This window comes from Tupaia chinensis, unplaced genomic scaffold (genome assembly GCF_000334495.1).
Source record: "Tupaia chinensis unplaced genomic scaffold, TupChi_1.0 Scaffold143574_1, whole genome shotgun sequence".
NCBI lineage: Eukaryota > Metazoa > Chordata > Mammalia > Scandentia > Tupaiidae > Tupaia > Tupaia belangeri.
The window spans coordinates 1,799,864-1,821,607 of record NW_006203419.1 but is presented as its reverse complement, the minus strand read 5'-3'; the positions used below and the strand labels follow the sequence as shown (position 1 = coordinate 1,821,607).

General features: G+C 48.9%; 2 protein-coding genes across 2 annotated transcripts in view; one reads left to right on the top strand and one right to left on the bottom strand.

Annotated features, from left to right (window-relative positions):
• Positions 1 to 2,685, top strand: part of GFRA4 (GDNF family receptor alpha 4) — a 4,100-nt gene extending 1,415 nt beyond the window's left edge. The window contains 6 exon segments of the mRNA XM_006163995.2: positions 418 to 535; positions 537 to 602; positions 686 to 795; positions 886 to 1,020; positions 1,675 to 1,745; positions 1,897 to 2,685. Of these exon segments, the coding sequence (XP_006164057.2) occupies positions 418 to 535; positions 537 to 602; positions 686 to 795; positions 886 to 1,020; positions 1,675 to 1,745; positions 1,897 to 1,977 (581 nt within the window). The 3' untranslated portion in view covers positions 1,978 to 2,685.
• Positions 2,686 to 13,228: 10,543 nt separating this feature from the next.
• ATRN (attractin) overlaps positions 13,229 to 21,744 on the bottom strand; it is a 122,843-nt gene continuing 114,327 nt past the window's right edge. The window contains exons 27-28 of the mRNA XM_027766461.1: positions 20,326 to 20,440; positions 13,229 to 17,695 (exon numbers count right to left, since the gene is read on the bottom strand). Of these exons, the coding sequence (XP_027622262.1) occupies positions 17,571 to 17,695; positions 20,326 to 20,440 (240 nt within the window). The 3' untranslated portion in view covers positions 13,229 to 17,570. The remainder of the gene's footprint in view (positions 17,696 to 20,325; positions 20,441 to 21,744) is intronic.

The following is a 21,744-nucleotide window of genomic DNA, read 5'->3' as shown; positions in this document are numbered from 1 at the left end:
GGGGGGGGGGTGGAGGAGGGGAAAGGAGGGCCCCCTTCCCAGAGTGTCACAGAGAGTGGGAGGTGCGGCCATTGTGCTTCATGACATATCTGCTAAGTTTCCACTAGACATATCCTCAGAAAACCGGTACCCTTAGGTAGGTAGGCGCCGAGGGTGGGAGAACCCCAGTGGACCCCCATTTGCAAGTGTGTGGCAGTTCTGGGGAAGACAGGGCCCAGACTCAATGCACCCCGTTTATCACTGACGTGTTGTAGTGACCTCACAGCCCGCCGTTGTCCATTCCCCCCAACCGCCGGGCCTGTGTGCCACATCGGTTCCCCTTTGGGTTCTGAGCGTCCCCCACCTTCTGAGGGCATGGCGGAGGACAGGGTGTAAGTCGGGCTCACGAAGAATCCCAGCCTGCCGTCTCTGCTCCAGGGCCAGTGGGCTCGGCAGGACGAAATCGATGCGTGGATGCAGCCGAGGCGTGCACGGTGGACGCGCTGTGCCAGCGGCTGCGCACCGAGTACGTGACGCAGTGCCTCGGGCGGGCTGCGCCCCTGCCCGGGGCCACCCTCCTGCCTCGCGTCCTTAAACGCCTGCGAGCAGAGCCGGGTTTGCAGGTGCGCGCGGGAGGGTGGTACAGGGACACGCGCGGGTCCGCTGGGACCCCTCGTCCGTTCACCGCCCTCCCGCCGCCCGCCAGGCCCCGCCTCCTGGCCTTCCAGGCTTCCTGCGCGCCGGCACCCAGCGCCCCCGCCGGCTGCCTGCAGGACCAGCGCCCTCGCTGCCTGCACGCCTTTGCAGGCCTCGTGGGTACGTACGGCTGGGATCTGGGCGCTGGCGGGGGCCCTCCAGGGGAGACTTGACCCAGGTGGGCAGTGACTCCACACACGGGGTCTGCAGGCACTGCGGTCACCCCCAACTATGTGGACAACGTGAGCGCGCATGTGGCGCCCTGGTGCAACTGCGGAGCCAGCGGAAACCGGCAGGAGGAGTGCGAAGCTTTCCGGGGTCTCTTCACAAGGAACCACTGCTTGGGTGAGGGGTCCTGCGGGGGATGAGGGGAGATGGTAAGGAAGTCCGAGGTGTGCTTACTGCCCCCTCCCAAGCCTCCTAGAGTCCATTTTAGAGGGGAGGAAATTGGGGCTCTTTGGGAGCAGCCTTGCAGGCGCACTCCCCACTGCCATTGTCCTGACCCTGGAGGAATCCACGACCTCCTGTCGGTGAGACCAGCTTAACACTGGAGCAGCTGCAGAATCGTAGGGGCTTCGAGACTAGTTAGAACAAGTTGTAAGACAGGTTTCAGAGGAGCTGACACTTCTGAGGGGTTCCATCCCTGAGGGTCTCCCAACTCTCCTCACAGATGATCTTGCCTTTCTGGGTTTGGAGCAGCTTACTGGTTTGAGGGCTAGGGAGCCTGCGTTCGAAGCCTATCTCTGCCACTTATTGGCTGAGAGTGAGCCCCTCTAAGCCTTTCCTGTTCATCTGTGGACTGGGGATAATTGTCACCCTCCCCAGAGAGCAGGCTTTGTGAGTCACCTTATTTGGTTAGTCCTGGCCATGTATCTTCCGTCCTGGGAGCTAATCCTTGCAGATGCCAAGGGGTGTGGGGAGGGTCTCTCTGACTTCAAAGAACTGGGCCCCATGCTAGGGTTTTCAGGATAAGCCCACCCTGGACCCTTCCCTTCACAGATGGTGCCATACAGGCCTTTGGCAGTGGGTGGTCCCCATTTCTGCAGGACCCTGGGCACAGCCTCCTGCAGGTAGGCACAGGAAGCAGAGGGTGAACTGGCAGTGCCTCACTGTCTCCTTCTGTGCTGTGTGGGCCTAGATGGAGCACGGATGGCCTGGGATGCAGGCAGAGGGCAGAGCCAGGCTTGTGCCTCAAGTCTACACTCTCCTCCTACCCTCAAGGTGTTGTCCTCCGATGAGTCCCTGGTGGGAAGTTCCCTGCTCTCCATACTCCCAGTCTTGGCTCTCCAGGCCTTACTCTGACTAGGATGGCAGACCTCAGACAACTCAGCCGCTGTTCCCCTGCTTGCGGGACAGGTCTGCGTCCATGGCATCTTGCTTCACTGAAAAGAGACTGGCTTACCTCGCAGGCTGGCTCCGTACTCTTGCCCTGCTGCCCCTGCAGGTCTAGACACTGTGTGCCTACCTGCGAGAGCAAGGAATGTAGGTTGGGGTCTGACTGCAAAGCCTTGGGTTTTCCTATCAATAGACATCTTGGTTGTCTGTCCACTTCTCCACAGTCCTCTAAGACCCCAGAGACAGTTGGGGTCTTCTGTGGGGTACAGACAGGAGAGGGTCACCTTTGTAGCTGAGTCCTTATCGGGGCCCCAGGTCCCCTAGAGAAGGTCAGAGACCACCCAGACTTGCAGATTTCTAGGAAATCATGTTAGCCTCCCAAGCAGATAACACCCTGAAGACCACACCTGGACAGACGTACAGGCAAGATACCCTGTAACATGCAGCCATTCAAAACACCCTCCCAGTGGCCATTCCCCACCATTATAGCCACCTGTACCCCATGAGTAACATTGGTAGGGTGCTTCCTGGCATGACGTGCTACCTGGTGGGCCCTGCCTGGAGTGACGAGAAGCCTGTTCCCAGCCTGCCCCGTCACACTGGCCTCATGACCATCTTCCCCATGTTTGCTCAGCACTAAGAATGGGATCCAATGTTCAATAAACCCGCGCGCTCTGAGACTAACCTTGCTTCTGTGTGAGCTGTGTTCAGGGTCCATGTGGGGTGTGTCCATGCTTTCCTGTATGACCTTGGATGGCCTCAAAACCTCTCTGGACTCCCTCCTCAACTACAGATGCTGAAATGAGCCAGCCGAGGTCCTGCTAGCAGGGATTTTCACTGCTTTTGTCTGTCCTTTTTTTCTCTGCTAGTACTCCGATAAACTACATGGCCCACCTCTCTTGCAGCTGAAGGGAGTCACATGACACACAGTGGCCCCAGTGAATGGAGAGCAATGGGGTCCAGGTGCTAAACCTTCTGCCCACTTACCTCTTCCACTAAAGTTGGATACTTCTGATGGGTATCTCCTGGCTGTCCTTCTCAAACCTAGTCAAGGTTTGTCAGGAGCCATGAAGTGTGTGGAAGAGAGCTGCAGGAACCTTGCTCGGAGACCTTTGTGGGCCGGTGCAACCCATCCACAGCCATTGAGAATGGTGGATGCTGACAGCTCACAGCTGCTCCCTTCTCTGGGAACTGACGCCCCTCCTCCCCCAGTCAAGAAGTGCCTATAGCCTGCCCTCGCGCACAGGCCTGGTGCTAATCACCCTGCCTCAAAGAGGGTGATTCTGTGTACCCTTCATGCTCCAGAGCCCCATGGATCAGGCTGAGACCACAGCCAAGCCATCTCCTGCCCCTGGCCCTGCCCCATCCCGCTTCCTTCACCAAGAGGTTTCCCAGAGAGCATTTCTTCCTGTCAGTGATGGCAAGAGATTTCCTGTCTTGGGCTTGGCTTCTGGAGAACCTGGCCTAAGACACAAGGGTTAGGTACAGACCACACCAAAACTTGGGCCTGGGGCTATCCTGACCAGAAAAAGAGCCACAGCTCTGAGATCAAATACATAGTTAGCAACGCAGACCAACTCCACTGACACTGCTTACTGGTAGCCATCAGCTAGCCTCCCAGCTTCATTCAGGACTCTCCCAGTTGGAACAAGACAGATCAGATGGGCTTCAGGCACAGCTGTACGGAGGGTCTCTGATGACACTGCACTGCTAGTCTGCATGGCTTCCCTCTGCAGCCAGGCAAGCTGGCACCAAGGGGTGGGGGGGAAGACTGCCACCAGCAGCCCCAGGCTTACTGGCTGTCCTTCCAGCAATCCTAGTAGAGAAAGGCATCTCTTTCCCAGCATTCATGGACTGTCCCAGGCAGGATCCTGGTGGCCCAGGAGGGTCATGGCCTTTTCGTATGGCTTGGGGAGTGACATCAGCCCAACAGGATTTCAGAGAATTGGAAGGAGTGCTGGGGAAAGGCTAGCTGAGTCTAATCCATTCTCACTTCTTGAAGAAGAGGGAATACACAGGACCAGCAGTCAGCGTAATGGCTATGTCGCTGAACTCCCACGTAGTCGACCGTGATTCAAGTCCCGGACCGAGTGGCTTCAACTCATGCCGGGCACGTGTGTGTGCATGCCCAAGATCCTGAGAGGAGAATGGAGGAAAAGGGATTGCACCCCCCCCCATTCCTGGGGGGGTGATTTCTCGCTTTCCGTTTCTCTGTCTCTGTCTTTCTGGCCAGCGCACGTGCCCTATAGTGAAAACCTCTCCAAAAAAAAAGAAATAAATAAAAAGAAGAAGAGGGAATACTCAACACCTACACCTGCAGGGGAATAAACATCTACCTGTAAGTGGGCTGGGGAGAGACTTTGTGTATACATGCACATGTGTGCTGGGGGGTGAGGAGGTATGTGAAAGCTTTGTCCTGCTTACCATGATCCCATGTAACCCATATGCAGAATGAAATGTTTGCCAAATGATTTGTCTTACGTAAGAAAGAACACGAAATGTGATAAATTCTACTTTTTTTGAGAGAGAGAGATTTTTGCTATAGGGTGTGCACACTTGCTGGAGAGATGGAAAGAAATAGAGAGACAGAAAGCAAGAGATCACCCCCGGAAGGAGGCTATACCACAATCCATTCTCCTCCAAGAGACAGAAAGCAAGAGATCACCCCCGGAAGGAGGCTATACCACAATCCATTCTCCTCCAAGAGACAGAAAGCAAGAGATCACCCCCGGAAGGAGGCTATACCACAATCCATTCTCCTCCAAGAGACAGAAAGCAAGAGATCACCCCCGGAAGGAGGCTATACCACAATCCATTCTCCTCCAAGAGACAGAAAGCAAGAGATCACCCCCGGAAGGAGGCTATACCACAATCCATTCTCCTCCAAGAGACAGAAAGCAAGAGATCACCCCCGGAAGGAGGCTATACCACAATCCATTCTCCTCCAAGAGACAGAAAGCAAGAGATCACCCCCGGAAGGAGGCTATACCACAATCCATTCTCCTCCAAGAGACAGAAAGCAAGAGATCACCCCCGGAAGGAGGCTATACCACAATCCATTCTCCTCCAAGAGACAGAAAGCAAGAGATCACCCCCGGAAGGAGGCTATACCACAATCCATTCTCCTCCAAGAGACAGAAAGCAAGAGATCACCCCCGGAAGGAGGCTATACCACAATCCATTCTCCTCCAAGAGACAGAAAGCAAGAGATCACCCCCGGAAGGAGGCTATACCACAATCCATTCTCCTCCAAGAGACAGAAAGCAAGAGATCACCCCCGGAAGGAGGCTATACCACAATCCATTCTCCTCCATCGCCCGGCGGGCTTCAACTCATGCCGGGCACGTGTGTGTGCATGCCCAAGATCCTGAGAGGAGAATGGAGGAAAAGGGATTGCACCCCCCCCCATTCCTGGGGGGGTGATTTCTCGCTTTCCGTTTCTCTGTCTCTGTCTTTCTGGCCAGCGCACGTGCCCTATAGTGAAAACCTCTCCAAAAAAAAAGAAATAAATAAAAAGAAGAAGAGGGAATACTCAACACCTACACCTGCAGGGGAATAAACATCTACCTGTAAGTGGGCTGGGGAGAGACTTTGTGTATACATGCACATGTGTGCTGGGGGGTGAGGAGGTATGTGAAAGCTTTGTCCTGCTTACCATGATCCCATGTAACCCATATGCAGAATGAAATGTTTGCCAAATGATTTGTCTTACGTAAGAAAGAACACGAAATGTGATAAATTCTACTTTTTTTGAGAGAGAGAGATTTTTGCTATAGGGTGTGCACACTTGCTGGAGAGATGGAAAGAAATAGAGAGACAGAAAGCAAGAGATCACCCCCGGAAGGAGGCTATACCACAATCCATTCTCCTCCAAGAGACAGAAAGCAAGAGATCACCCCCGGAAGGAGGCTATACCACAATCCATTCTCCTCCAAGAGACAGAAAGCAAGAGATCACCCCCGGAAGGAGGCTATACCACAATCCATTCTCCTCCATTCCCCTTTTGGAATTTTGGGCACACACGTACATGTGCCCAGCATTAAGCCGTTGGGTCCAGGACTCAAACTGCAGTCGACTACATGGGAGTCCAGAGATGTAACTGCTATGCCATCTGTCGCCCGGCGGGCTTCAACTCATGCCGGGCACGTGTGTGTGCATGCCCAAGATCCTGAGAGGAGAATGGAGGAAAAGGGATTGCACCCCCCCCCATTCCTGGGGGGGTGATTTCTCGCTTTCCGTTTCTCTGTCTCTGTCTTTCTGGCCAGCGCACGTGCCCTATAGTGAAAACCTCTCCAAAAAAAAAGAAATAAATAAAAAGAAGAAGAGGGAATACTCAACACCTACACCTGCAGGGGAATAAACATCTACCTGTAAGTGGGCTGGGGAGAGACTTTGTGTATACATGCACATGTGTGCTGGGGGGTGAGGAGGTATGTGAAAGCTTTGTCCTGCTTACCATGATCCCATGTAACCCATATGCAGAATGAAATGTTTGCCAAATGATTTGTCTTACGTAAGAAAGAACACGAAATGTGATAAATTCTACTTTTTTTGAGAGAGAGAGATTTTTGCTATAGGGTGTGCACACTTGCTGGAGAGATGGAAAGAAATAGAGAGACAGAAAGCAAGAGATCACCCCCGGAAGGAGGCTATACCACAATCCATTCTCCTCCAAGAGACAGAAAGCAAGAGATCACCCCCGGAAGGAGGCTATACCACAATCCATTCTCCTCCATTCCCCTTTTGGAATTTTGGGCACACACGTACATGTGCCCAGCATTAAGCCGTTGGGTCCAGGACTCAAACTGCAGTCGACTACATGGGAGTCCAGAGATGTAACTGCTATGCCATCTGCTGGTCTCTCTCCTCTGTTTTTTTACTTACAGCATTAGAGTAAAATAGAGCATAAAAACTAAATTTGTGGGGCTGGTTTATGGCCTGGTGGTTAACAAGTAGATTCCACATGGCCAGCTGTGATTCGGATCCTGGATCCAGCAACCTGAAAAACACACCACACATGTTCAAGCAAAGAGGGAGATCTGGAGAAGAGATGGTGATGTGATCATTCCCTGTGGGGGGTGCTTTCTCCTTCTATCTCTGACAAATGAATGTAACTTCTAGCAAAATGTTAAAAAGAACATTTAAATGCATCAGCGATTTCATGTGCATGAGAGAGAAAGAGAGTGAGAGCCTCCTCTTCCACCCCCTGCAACAGGGCCTGGTCACACCACAATCCTTTTTTCCCTCCTTCTCTCCATCCCATCAGGATCTGGGCACATGTGCATGAACCCAGTGTTCTTTTCAAGGTGCTAGGGCTGGGACTCAAACTGCAATCAAGCCATGTGGGGTCTGTCTCCCTATGCACGGGGCCCAACTGCTGCACTGCAGGCCTGTTCCCCAGTAGATTTTCTTTCCTAGAGAGATTATTGCTATAGGGCATGTGAGCTCGCCAGGGAGAGAGGGTGAGCAAGAAATCACCTCCCAGGGGTATGGCCACACTGCAATCCCTTTTCCTCCATTCTCCTCTTGGGATTTTGGGCATGCACGCACACAAGCACCTGGTGTGACTTTTAAGCTGCCAAGTCCGGGGCTTGAACCGCGGTCAACCACGTGAGAGTCCAGAGACATAAGCAGCCAGTTCAAATATTATTTATTTAATTTTATTTATTCATTAACTTTTTTTTATTTGACCAGAGAGAGACGCGCGCACACACACACACACACACACACACACAGAGAGAGAGAGAGAGAGAGAGAGAGAGAGAGAGAGAGGGGGAGAGAGAAAGCAAAAACTGTAGTTGGCTATGTGGGAGTGTCCAGCACCTTAACCACCACACCACCTGCTGGTCTCCCCAGTTCAGATATATATATATATTTTTTTTTTTTTGAGAGTTTTTTTTTTTTGCTATAGGGTGTGTGTGCTCGCCAGAAAGACAGACAGAGAAAGACAGAAAGCGAGAAATCACCCCCAGGGGGGATGGCCACACTGCAATCCCTTCTCCTCCATTCTCCTCTCGGGATCTTGGGCACACATGTACACATTCCCAGTGTGAGTTTAAGCCACCGGGTCTGGGACTTGAGCCACGGTCGACTACATGGGAGTCCAGCGACATAGCCATTATGCTAACTGCTGGTCCCTCCAGTTCATATATTTTTAAAAAGTGGAAATGGCTCCAAATAAAAGAATTCTGGATTTAAAAAAAGTGTAGGCGTAGACCTTACAAGAGATTGAGTAGCTTAAGTAAACAGAACCGATTTGAAAAGAGGGAAACTGTCCCTTGACTGCTGGTGTTCTCAAAGACATGTCCACATCCTAATCCCTGGAACCTGCAAATAGTACCTTTTATGTTGGCAAAGGACATGGGAGGAGCTTATCCTGGATTATCCAAGTGGGCCCTAATGTATCCTCGGCCGAGTGATGCAGAGACTAGACACAGGAAAAGGCCCGTGAAGACAGGCAGACACTGGAGTGACGCAGCCACGAGCCAAGAACAGGAACCATCAGCAGCTGGAGGTGGCAAGACAGAGCTTCCTGCCAACCTCGGTTTCAGACATCTGGCCTCCAGGGACTAAAATTTCTGTTCTAAACCACCAACGTCATAGGAATTCATTACAGCAGCTCCAGGAAACAGAGTTGTCTGAGGTTGTCAGAGCTTGGTTTCTGTTGCTTCTCCCTTAGAAAGTCCTAGTTTATACGTGGTCTTACGGCTGGACCCAGCGGGGGCCCACGACCTGGAATAGGTAGTGCCTTGTACTGCTCCGCTGAGTGTCGGCCTTGGGCCCCTTCAGGTAGCCTGGTTGCTGTCACTCTCCTGCATGTGCTCTGGGAGTCTGCAGTCCTGGCCTCGGTGAGAACATTGACCCTGGGCCAGCAGGTGCCTGGGACTGAGGAAAAGACAGAAAGGCAGGTGCTGCTGCAGCCGTGGATTTAATGATGGAAACTTCACGGCTCATGAATGCCCATCCTGGCTTGGAGCCCAACATCCAAGTGTCAGGTTGATGTGGAAACCACTCACTGCCCACCCCTTCTCATCCTCAATTCCATCCCTCCTCCCCACCCCCCTGCCTCTTTTAAAATAATTACTTAATTTGGGGCCTGCAGGCGGCTTGGTGGTTGAGGCGCTGGACACAGCACAATTTTTGTGGAACAGAGCATTACAGACCAAAGATGTCACCAAGCCCCATTTTGTTCTTCCTCCCCCACTTGGGATACAGGGAGCAAGGGGATGAAGAAACAGTACAAGGTCCCATCCTGTCTGGACCTCTCTTGTCAGCTTAAAAATAATAATAATAAATAAAGTTAAATAATTCTAAAAAATATTTAGTTTTATTATTACTATTTCTTAATTGACTATAGGGCATATGTACTCACTAGAGAAAGAGAGAGAAAAGGAAAGTGAGAAAACAAGTCACCAGATCCAAGATTTGAACCATGGTCAGCCATGTGGGAATCCGGCACTTTAACCACCACACTACCTACTGACCCTCTCTACTGCTCCCCCTACTGCCAACTTTGCTGCAGCCACTCTGGCTGCCTTGGCCAGTGTTGACCTCCCAGGCACACTGTCAACTTAGGGCTCCCACCCCCGCTGCTTCCCATTCCGAATACTCTTCTCCCAAACACTCCCCCTCCCTCCAGTCAGCTCTCTGCTCAGCTTTCACCTTCTTAGAATGGCCTTCCCCAGCCACACTATGTTAAGTAGCAAACCCCCACCCTCAGCACTTTCTACCCCCAGCCCTACTTTCATTTTATTTTTGTTTAGAGAGACTTTTGCTATAGAGCACATGCACTCACTGGAGAAACAGAGACAGCAAGACATAAAGCAAAACATCACCCCCCTCCATGCTGGGGTGTGTGTTTGTGGATGGCCATATCACAATCCCTTCTCCATTTTCCTCTTGGGATTTTGGGCAGGCATGCACATGCACCCAGCCTGAGTTTCAAGTCTCTGGGTCCAGGACCCAAATAGTAGTCAGTCATGCGGGAGCCCAGCGACAGAACTATTACACCATCTGCTCGTCCCCCTACTTTCATCTCTACAGAGCTTATCTTCTGACATTAATCGTCTTCCACACTAGACTGAACTGTTGAGGACAGGGATTTTTGCCCATCTTGTTCACTGCATAATCTCTGACCTCTGTTGTACACAATAAAAATTTGTTGAATGATTAGATGAATAAATCCAGGGGAATAAGTAACTCACTTAGGGTAAGAAAAGTATCTAACTCCACTCTTTGGTCTGTAATGCTCTGTTCCACAAAGTCATTCAGGGACCCATGCTCCTTCAGTTATGGTAACTTCAACATTGAGTCCTCAAGGCTGATGGAGAGTGAAGACACACTAACTGTCTTGATAGGAAGGGACACATCATTGTTGAGAACTGTTCACATGACTCCACCCAAAAGCCAAGGGCCTGGGCAATGAAATTGAGCTGTGGATCTCTAAAAGAAGAAATTGTGTGGTAAACATCTGATTGGTCTCTGGTCACCAAGCCCCATTTTGTTCTTCCTTTCCCACATGGGATATAGGTGGTGAGGGGAGGAAGGGGCAACACAAAGTCCCATCCTGTCCAGACCTCAGGTGATGTGGTCTCCCTCAGGTGGCTCTTAAAAATCCTACAACTCTAAGGACCAGCAGATGGCATAATGATTACATCACTGGACTCCCACATAGTCAACCGCAGTTTAAGTCCTGGTCCTGGTGGCTTAAAACTCATGCTGGCCACGTGTGTGCATGCCCAAAATCCCAACAAGAGAATGATGAAGGGATTGTGGTATGGCCATCCCACCTGGGGGTGTGTGTGTGATTTTTTGCTTTATGTCTCTCTATCTCTGCCTGTCTCTCTGGTGACCACATGCACCCTATAGCAAAAGTCTCTTAAAAAAATCCTACAACTCTGAATTAATAAGACATCTTACTTGCTCCATTCCTCAACAGACAGTAAGCCAGACAGGACATCCTTATGATCACTCCTGGGCAGGATAGAGGGGAGTGGAAGGTATATAGCAATCACTGGTCTATGGCACTTGAGAAATACTGCTGGGCCCTGCCTTGGAGTTGGGGAAGTCCTTGCTCTGGCCCAGTTCTCTCTGGTCACTTTTGAGGTGGCCTTGGGCTATATGTGCTTGTGGAATACAGTTTTCACAACTGTCTTTTTGCCTGAGGATGGTTCTAAGGCTTCCTCAATAGTCACAGATTGGGGCCAGGTGGTGGCACAGTGGTAACACAACTGGACCCACATAGGCAGGGTCCTGAGATCTGGGCTGTGCCCAAGATCTAGGCTAGCTAAAACAGGCTGGACTGTGGCATACAGACCCTGTTGGGGATGCTGTTTCTATGTCTCTGTCTCTCTTTTTGCTATGGGGTACATATACTCGCTGGAGAGACAGATATAGAGAAAGTGAGAAATCACCCCCCGCCGGGGGGATGGCCATGCCATAATCCCTTCTGCTCTTGAGATTTTGGGCACACATGTACATGCACCTGCTGTTGAGTTTCAAGCCTCTGGGTCTGGGACTTGAATCGTGGTCGACCACGTGGGAGTCCAGCACCTTAACCACTATGCGACCTGCTTGGTGGGAAGAAATAAAGTCACAGAATGTTTTGTGTGGCCATGCTAATGGTTTCTTAAAACTTGCTGCATCTCTTCTTTCTCTTGTTTTCTGAACAAGTCAGGGTCAGAGACTATGCTCATGGTTCTTCCCTGGACACACTTCTCAAGTTGGCTATATTGGCTATATTCTTTTGCTTCCCTAGTCACATGCCTCTCACTCGAAATGGTGGCCATGAGGGTAGCTGGCTCAAGTGTATGAACTATCTTCATCTGATTCCCACCATGAGCAGAGCCACTGCATCCCCCTGAGTCAGTGTATCTTTGTTACTCAGAAGCACCTCTGGGGACTCAGAGCAGCTGGCTTTCCCAACATGGCAATGCCCTGGATTTCTACCTTTCCCCTTCTTGTAACTGGCAAGTTCTCTCTTTCTTTTTTAAAGAATTATTTAATTTATTAAAACTAAGGGAAGGGAAAGCAAGCTGTCAGGTCTGGGACTTGAACCATGGCTGACATGTGAGAGCCTAACTACCATGCCACCTGCTGGCCCTGACAAGTTCTTTCTTGAATGCAATTCTTGTGATGCCTTTTAAGAGCCAGTAAAAATCACCACATAATGCTTTTTCCCCCAACATTTTCCTTAAAAACTCGAGACAAGTAGTGTGCTTCCCTAGTCACTGAACAGCCTTACCAGATGTTTGCCACTGCCTGCAGAGACCTCTAGCTATCCTGCCTGTTGCCTCTGTCTTCTCACTGCCTGCCACCTGGCCACTAAGCCAATGCCATGTATTTCAGGTTTTGGGTATAAGTGGATTGCACTTCAAGACACTGATTTGAGAATTAGAATAACAAAAGCTAACTGCTGTAAAAAAGAAAAAGAAAAAGCCCCAAGTTTTAGTGGATCAGTAACTTGTGCTTTTCAGTGATGCAAAGACCAGTGCAGCTCTGGTGGGCTAGGTGGCTTGGCTCTTTAAGTGGTGACTCAGGGACCCATGTTCCCGCCGTCTTTAATATGAGCGTCCAGGGAGAGCCCCATGGGGAATCACGGTACATCATTTCTTCCAACATGCCCTTGGCCTTGGCCCACTTTGGCCCCAACCTACCTGCAAGGAGGCTGGGAAATGTTGACCTTGAGTCTAGTTGCAAAATATATACTGGTATTCACAGTATTGTTGTCTGCCACAATGCCACCAAATTGTAGGCTTTTATCCTGTCAGCAACATCTGGTGGCTCTCAGTTCCTTTGGGATCCCATGAGGAGCTAAAGGATAAAGGCCATGGAGGCAGCGGAGGAGACAAACCAGTCCTGAGGCAGCAGGACTCCAGGCAGACCCATCTATGCCTTGATTCCTTGTCCCTGTCATTAGAGGTAGGCACAGCTACTCTGCGCGCACACAGGCTGTCGGGAACCAGGAAGTTCATTCATTAGCTGCTTGGGGCTCCCAGGGCCTCTGAGTTTCAGCCTGGAGAGGAGTCTGAGGCGCCCACCTGGTGGTTTCACACCTTCCCCACATGACTGCCAAGTGCTTTTTCTGAGGCAGTCTGAAAACTGGCATATTTTACACATTTGTCTCTCTTTTTAAGGTTTTTATGCCCAAAATGTAATAATAATAAAAAAGCACAATGAAACAAAAATAAAAATTAAGACGCTTAGAACAAAACCCACATTTTTACCAGATCTACTTTTATTTCAGAAGTATTATAGTATTTACTTTTGTTTATATACAAGTTCTTCACATTTGTGTTTAAAATGCACAGACTTCCCTTAATTCTCTTGTTCCTGCTTAAATTAGCTGTTATTTTACAATACAAAAAATACCAAAAAATTGCAGTCCTAAATGTATGTATAACACCCACGACCCCAGCAATGAAATAGTTTACAATACTTACTCCATATTTACATGAGTGCAACAGATGCTAAATTATACATATTAACAAACTAAGCTTGAATCCAAACCAAAAACGAAATGAAACAAAAAACCGTAAATAACTATAAAACAAACAAACAAAAAAAATTTCCAGAGCCAGAATTAGTTGAACAAAACAGGCTTCACTAGTGTTTAGGATGTTTTGTGCACAAATTTAGTTACTGAAAGTCGATTCCATTATTGCCTTTGAAGAGAAGGCGCCAGTGTTCCTTTTCGGCTCCAGAGCACCCCCCTGCAGGCGGTGTTCCCAAGTCTGAGCAATGGCTGTGCCATCTCTGGGTGGGCCTGGCTACACAGAAACCACCATGGTGAAGCGAACTTGGTCAATGGGGTAAACATTTCAGAAAGAGCCAGGACATGCCCTGAGGTCAGGAAGCCTCTATCTTCTTGCTCCTGTCCTCAGGATGGCCAGTCCTCGCAGAAACCACCTCCAGGCCCAACTCCTGGGGTGACAGGGGTGTGAGGAGTTGGTTTTTCGTTGTAATTCTATAAAGAGCTACTTTTTATCTCGGTCACTGCCCTAGCATTAGCTGTGTTTAGCTTAGCTTAAGTGTTTAGTAAATACTCATTGAGAGAATGGATGAATGAATGAAATGGAGGATCAAAGGTGTTTGTGATGGTGCTTGCCCCGCCCCCAGTACACTCCATTAGGTCGAAAGAGCAAGATTTGCACTGCAAGGGTGTCTTTCCTACTGGTAGAGCACTGGTCTTTCATTTGTCCCACATTTCTCAGTGCACTTCTAATTGTGCACCTCAGGCCTCACCAACAAATAGTCAAGTATTTTTCTTTTGCGGTTAGTCTTCTGCCCAGGGCTGCCTTTCCTCTCGGCTGGCTCAGAGCAATGGGTTACCTCCTTGCCACACCTCGCACCTTTCCAGGCAAACCTCATAGTGACACACAGGTTTCTTCCTGAACTGTGTGCAGGGAGGAGACAGGTGGAGGAGAGTGGCGAGTCCAGGGTGTGTGGAATTCTCCGTGGGGGAAACAGGAGCGATTGATTAGCAGACCAGCCTTCCCACTCCCACCCCTGGTCTTCGGTATAATAGGACATGGTTCTGGGAAATGATCATTAGAAATTTAGTCAAAACCATTAAAAATGCAGCCGGGAGAACCCCTTATTGGAAAAGTCTGATTTCGAAGGTTACAGTCTTTGAACCTAAAGACTAAAGGAAGCATGTCTCAGGAGGAGACCGGTCATCCCTTGCTCCCCAAAGTGCCCAGAGGCTGCCAGATTCACCATAGGCCTGCAAAGCAAACTCGCTTCTTTGAGTCTCCTCCCATACGCTCTCTGGACAGATCCCCTGCCTGGCTTCTCATGTGTATGCTGAGAGATGAGCCCTAGGTCAAGAATTAGCTCATTCGTACCAGATGCATTTCTTGGCTTTGTTATTAACATATCAGGGCTTGATGAGTGGACTTCTTGGAGCTTGGATATGGCACAAAAACAAATTAGGTGAAACTCAGACATTGTTACATTTAATAAAAATACATTAAGATATTTTTCTGTTTTATGTACACTCCGAATGCCTGGACATTCTGGACATGACTGTATAGTTATGTACAAGTGCAAGGTTAATGTTGTTGTGACGGTTTTACTTTATACACAGGCTTTCCTGTGACAGACAAAGGTACCAGATGACCACCCATTCTCTCTGGGTATCCAGCTCTAGCAGAGCTCCTCCTAGTCCCTGCCACTCCCCTCTCTCTGCCCTGAGCCCGGAGGAAGCTGTTTGCTGTTGGCTGCAAAGGAGAAGCAGGTCGATCCTGCTGTTTCTCCATCGTTGGAGCACAAATTAGACTTTACTTGCTCCTTCCTTCCCTTTGAAAACGGAACTATCTTTTTAGGGAAAAAAAAAAAAAGAAAAAAGAAAAAAGAAAAAAAGACATAACCAGGTGGCTGTGTGGTCACATGCATGTTATTTCAAGGCATGGAACTAACATGGGGAAGAGAATTCTTTGGCCAAGGAAAAACTGGTCCTTTGAATAAATAAGGAGGCTCTTCCTTACAGGACAATGCCCAACTGCCGTTGAAGAATGCCCTCATTCTTCGCCAAGAGGCCTCGTGATAATTGCAGTGGCAGAAGGCCAGGCTCTGTGGGTGCTGTGTTCTGGAGCAGGGATGTGAAGAGCTCAGAAGAGGAGAGTTTTTTCCCTAGAACCATGTGTTCTTTAACGATGATGTGACAAAGAAGCCTTTTGAGAGGTGAGTCTCAGAGTAGAGGTGTTTTGTGCATTAGTGTTTTATGGTTCGACTTCCTTGAAAACATCTTTCCAGGCAGCTCTTCCCAGAAGTGGGGGGTTGTACTGGAGCAGAGATAATACTCCCTCTCTAGGCACTGCATTTACAGGTGAAATGCCACAGTTTTTGCTCTTCTGAGTGTTAATGTCTCCAAATTCACAAACTTGAGCACTGCAGTCCAGAGGTCCATCCCAATAGGGTAATGCTGGAGAATCGCAGGGTTTGACGTGGAGGCTGCTGCATAATGCCAGAATACAGAGCACCATAAATGAGAAACACACACCCAAGCAGTACCCTCTGGGGAGAAGAGCAGGGGACTGTTCCCTCCTCTTAAATTTGGTCATTTTCCATTTGGCATAGAGTTCTCTCTCCTTGTCCATTTCTTCCATGTGCTTTTCATCCTTACCAACATTCTCTAGCCTCCTCACAGCCACTATGTCGGTCTGGGGAGGAGGATGATGGGCCAAGACGCTCACAGGGGAACGAGGGCAAACAGCTCCCATTCCTCCTCCAGGCCGTGGGCAGGTTCTGCTTGATCAGGGGAGGCTGCCACACTCCTGGCATCCGAGTCCACCCCAGCCTGAGAATGACCTGCAGTTCAAAGTGGGCTACAGGGACAGAGTTGACCTTTTATCTAGGGGTCCCAAGTGCACTCGGTGCTCTTTTCTGCTCCAGGGAGACACATGACATGAGTGAGTCCCTTCTTCAGTGGCGTCCTGACAAAAGGAAGTCTGAGGGCTGATCAAACATCAGGCCTAGAGTGATGGGGCAGGGGCAGAGGGTAGGCTGCACAGGACCCCCAACTCATTGACAATGTTCTTTTTGACAACAATAAAAACAGGAGCATTCACAGTTCATTTCTGCTTTCCTCCCAGTCCCTGCTGCAAGGTCGATCATTCCTTGGGGTGAGAAAATTCTTTCCTGGTTGCAAATCAGATTTTAGAAAAAGAGCAGATTGCCAATGGTAGCTATTTAAATTTTACAAGAATGTAGGAATGCAATTATGTAAAAATTAGGCTTACTAACTTCCCAATTGCTAGATCTATTTAAAGTCTAGGCACTTAGTGTGTGTGTGTGTGTGTGTGTGTGAGAGAGAGAGAGAGAGAGAGAGGGAGGGAGGGAGAGAAAGAGAGAAGGGGGTAGGGAGAAAGAATTTCAAATGGATTAAGAATAAATTAATCAAGTCTCTCTAGAAAACTACCTAATACACCAGATTACATTCTAAGTAACACTGCTGACCTTGACATTTAAAACAGCCCCCTTCTATCCTAGTTTGACATGATTCAAAAGAGATGGACCGTTATTAATTCTCAACTAGAAAAAAGCTACTCCCTGGAAGAGAGGTATCTGCCTAAATCGTGCAAGAATAAATAGCACATCTTTTAAAAAAGATAGCAGGCTTCAGATGAAACAAGTTAGTTCATCTGACTAGTTTAAAAGACCATGTTCAAGAACAGCTGATGATGAATATGTACGTGTAAACACTCCATCTCTTGCTTCTGCACAGTTGAGACAGTCCCAAGGACAGTTTTCGCAAGTGAACCTGAGTGTCATTCCTAGCTCTCACTGGCTCTACACCGGCCTCCTCCAGCAACGATCGGATCATCCCTGGACCTGTGATTAAATCCATTATTTCCTATGCAAAAGTAAAAGGTTAGATGCTGGAACACGGATGGGAGAAACCGTCAAAGACAGCTTGTGATCATGCAGATGAGTCGGATGCTTCGCGGGTTTCCAGTCTTCTGCCTGGCACCACACGGCCGGTCCCTGCCTGCGCCCCCTGCAGGCGGCTCTGGCGTGCCCCACATTCGCTGGCGAGCGGGAGAGTCCCTGGCCCAGCATCAAATGCAGGTTCCAGGCTGTGCAGGGGGCTGCTGCTTCCGGTTCCTCACGGCTCCCGACTTCTCTTTGTACACTATTGGCATCTGCTGAGAAATGTCCACCAGGGCGCTGGCCACGGCAAGACCTTGAGAGGACCCACAGAGGGAAGGCATGTAAGGAGTGGCTTGTGTTTACATTGTTTTTATAAGTAATTAAAAAATTTCTTTTTACATTCCCATGGAGTGAACCAACAAAAGGCATACAGGGGAAATCTTATTTTCTTCCCTCCCTCCACCATCCTCGCTCAGTCTGGGCAAACTCTTTCATGTAATTCTATATATTCTGTCGGCTTTTCTTTATGCAAATACATTTTCTTCTCCACGTCTGACTTTTGACACAGGTGTAGCTTGATTTTCAGATCGGTCAAGCAAAGCCCTCTGCCTGGTGTGGGAACATATGAATGAGATTGCAGCCTCGCTCAAAGTGTCCCCTTTCTCTGCCTCCTCCCCAAGGATGCCAAGGAAAGGCAGCACATTTCACATGAAATGCAGATCCTTCTCACATCACTCAGTCAGCATTAGTTACATTTATACCTACACAAGGCAGGGCAGACTCTGGAGCCAGGGATTAGGCTCAGTTGTAAAATGGGGATAAAAACAGGCGCCAAGGAGGGTAAGGGAATCTCAGGCCCCTGGCATGTGGCGGTCATCAGTAACTGCTCTCTTTATTCTCACCACTTGCCCCCTTTGCTGTAGGGACTTTCCTAATACACGTGGGAAAGGGCCTGCCTGAGCTTAGAGCTCTGTGAGACACCCCCCACCCCAGGAGCTGAGTGAGTGGGTCCTGCTACTCCACCCTGCTGAGCCTATAAAGTAGGGGGGAGGGACCAGCAGTTAGCGTAATGGCTATGTCACTGGACTCCCACGTAGTCAACCACGTAGTCGAGTCCCGGACCCGGTGGCTTAAACTCACGCCGGGTGCGTGTGCGTGCGTGCCCAAGATCCCAAGAGGAGAATGGAGGAGAAGGGATTGCAGTGTGGCCACCCCCCCTGGGTGGTGATTTCCTGCTTTCTGTCTCTCTGTCTCTGTCTGTCTGGCGAGCGCAGGAGACCCTCACCCAAGGGTACCACGTCACAAAGTCACCCTGTCCTCAACATGGGCAAAGCTGAGTTACGAGCTCAACTCACAGGAATCCCTAGCTGAGATGATGACAATAAATTTTGGCCTTGCTAGGCCTAAAGGCCTCCCTCGTGAGGGTACCACAGACCTTGGACACTCTGAAAGCTGAGCTGGAGGCTCCTGTGGATTTGAGGTACCCTCGGGGGATCGCGGAACCTGGAGCTTGGGCAAGGATTTTGGGGCACACTTTCTTCAGAGACTCAAGGTTTTCTTTGGGTAAGGTAACCCTGACCCTCAGAGGAGATGATATTCGAGCTGTCTGAGGCACCTCTCCAAAGCACACCAAGCTTAATCAAGATATTACCCAAACTATATTTCATATTTCCTTCATGTTTAAAATAAGAAAATGTTTCATATGTACATTATGACTCATGTATTTGACTGAAAAGTGTAAAAGACATTGGTAGATTATCATGTATGCAGCTATAAAAATGTTCCCGTTAGTTACATTAAAAAATAAAAATAGGGGGCCAGCAGGCAGTGTTGTGGTTAAGGTGCAGGACTCCCACATGGCTGTGTTTTGTGTCCTGGACCCAACAGCTTGAAAATCACACAAGGCACGTGTACATGTGTGCCCAAAATCCCCAGAGAAGAATGGAGCAGAAGGGACTGCAGTGTAGCCATCCTCCCTGGGAGGTGATTTCTCACTCAACTCTCTCTCCCCAGGAAGCACATGCACCCTATGTCAAAAAACAAAATAGGGACCAGCAGTTAGCGTAATGGCTATGTCGCTGGACTCCCATGTAGTCAACCACACTTCGAGTACTGGACCCGGTGGCTTAAACTCACGCCAGGCATGTGGGCGTGCATGCCCAAGATCCCGAGAGGAGAATGGAGGAGAAGGGACTGCGGCGTGGCCTTCCCCCTTGGGGAGAGGTGATCTATCACTTTCTGTATCTCTCTGTCTTTCTGGCAAGCGCATGCACCCTATAGCAAAAACCTCTCCAAAAAACAAAAACAAACAAAAAAACATAAAATAAATAAATAAATAAATAAATAAATAAAAGTAATAAAAATTAGATCAATATAATCATTTCAGCTAAACTGCTGGCCAAGCCTAGCAACAGAACAGAATAATGAAAATTGGTGGGTGTTGGGATAGGAAAACCATGAGTAAATGTTCAAATATTTCTTTTGCATTGTCATGATTGCTGTCTGTGCCTTACATTTTAAAACAGAGTGAAAAAGCAAAAGAAAGGCTAGAAATACTAGTCTGAGAATTACCAGCTTTGAGGAGGCAGATGCAAGCCATGGGAGTTGAAAAGATGACGGAGGGAGAGTATCGAGTGAGAGAAGAGAGTCTCAGTGCAGGGGCGGCATGAGGAAAAGGGAGGAGCAGAAACAGGGCACCAAGAGGCTGAGGAAGCTGGGACAGTGTGGAGGGCCCCAGATGTTCCCTGTAAGGGAACAGTGACCTCGGAAAAACAGTTCTGGGAATATAGATGACAGCTGGATTATGTCACCGAATCCTTCCCAGGACATCAGACAGGCACTGCTTGATGCCACCTTTATACTCAGGTTCTCTACGAAGAGGGCCATCTAAGGCTTAGCTCCTTCTCCCTAAAACATGTTTGTCAAAGACTCCCATCTACTCACCCGACTGTCCTGGGGGAGGGATTCCACCCAGGCCTCGAGGGAGCCTCACAAACACAGAGAGGACAGCGGCTTTGTTGCCAAAGCATGGTTCCAGTGCAATGGGCTTGGGAACAGTCTGGGGGAAGAAAACAAAGAATTACAGACAATTAACAGTCACTGGGGCTTACAAGGATCATCGATTTTAGGTATACAGAGGAAGATACATGACCGTGCTCAGATTATGAAAGGGCGTGTTAAGCTAATAGTGATCACTGAACATCATTGAGGGGGATGGTCCTTGCTACCGTCCACTGAGGGTTCCACATCCACCTTCCTATAGAACTGCCTGAGCTGCAAGGAAGGGTCCACATCTAGTTGGCTTCTTCGGGCTCCATACTCAACTTAAAACCCTAATTCATGATCGTAGGTCATTGGAATAACAGTGAGTGTTTGGGGCAGAACTGTCAGATAGTTCTGCATACCTGACTGGAACAAAAAGCTGGAAATTATGATGAGTTTTGTTTTAATTCAAACTCATGTCACCCGTCCTTCAGACAGTACAGAGAGTAGCCTGCTGAATGTACAACCTTGTAAAGATGAATGGCTGATCAGATGGATGCATGTGGCCCTGGAAAATACATGATTTTCTCTTGCAGCCTTTAGATGTGAATTATAAAGATATCTTCTACATTAGTTTCTATTGATATATAACAAATGACTGCAAACTTAGTTACTTAAAACAATACCCATTTCTTATCTCAGTCTTATAGGTCAGAAGTCCAGGCAAGCTCTGTAGGGTTCTCTGCTTAGATATTACTCTGTTCATGTCTTCTAATAGTTCTGGAATATTCTCTCTCAGCTGTTATCTCACAAGGGTTATTTTACAAGGCTGAAGTCAGGCTTTGGCTGGGTGGGACTCTTATCAGGAGGGCTCTGGGAAAACTGCTTCCTAACTTAAGGTGTTGGCAAGATGCAGTTTCTGGTGGCTATAGGTCTGAGATTCCACCTTCTCACTGGCTGTCAGTCAGGGGCCACTCTCCTCTTAGAGGCCACCCATGTTCCTTGGGACGTTTGGGTTGCTTCCACTTTTTGGTTATTGTGAATAATGTTGCCATGGACATTGGTGTACAAATATGTTTTTGAGACTCTGTTTTCAGATTTTTTTTTTTTATTATTATAAATTTTTTTTTCTTTTCTCATCACAACACACATAAGAATTTTCCATCCAAAATACACTGTGCATTGGCTCAATCAAGCACATCAACATATATGTTCTCAGCAAATGATTTCCCAATTTTTGTGTCCTGCATACCTTGCCTTTTGTTTTGCCATCCTAGGTTCCCCATCCCCACCCTCTGCCATGTCCCATCTTCCTCCTCCATTGTCCCTGACATTCATGATTGCCCTCAATGGCTTCCGCCCCCCCCCACTCAATTGTTC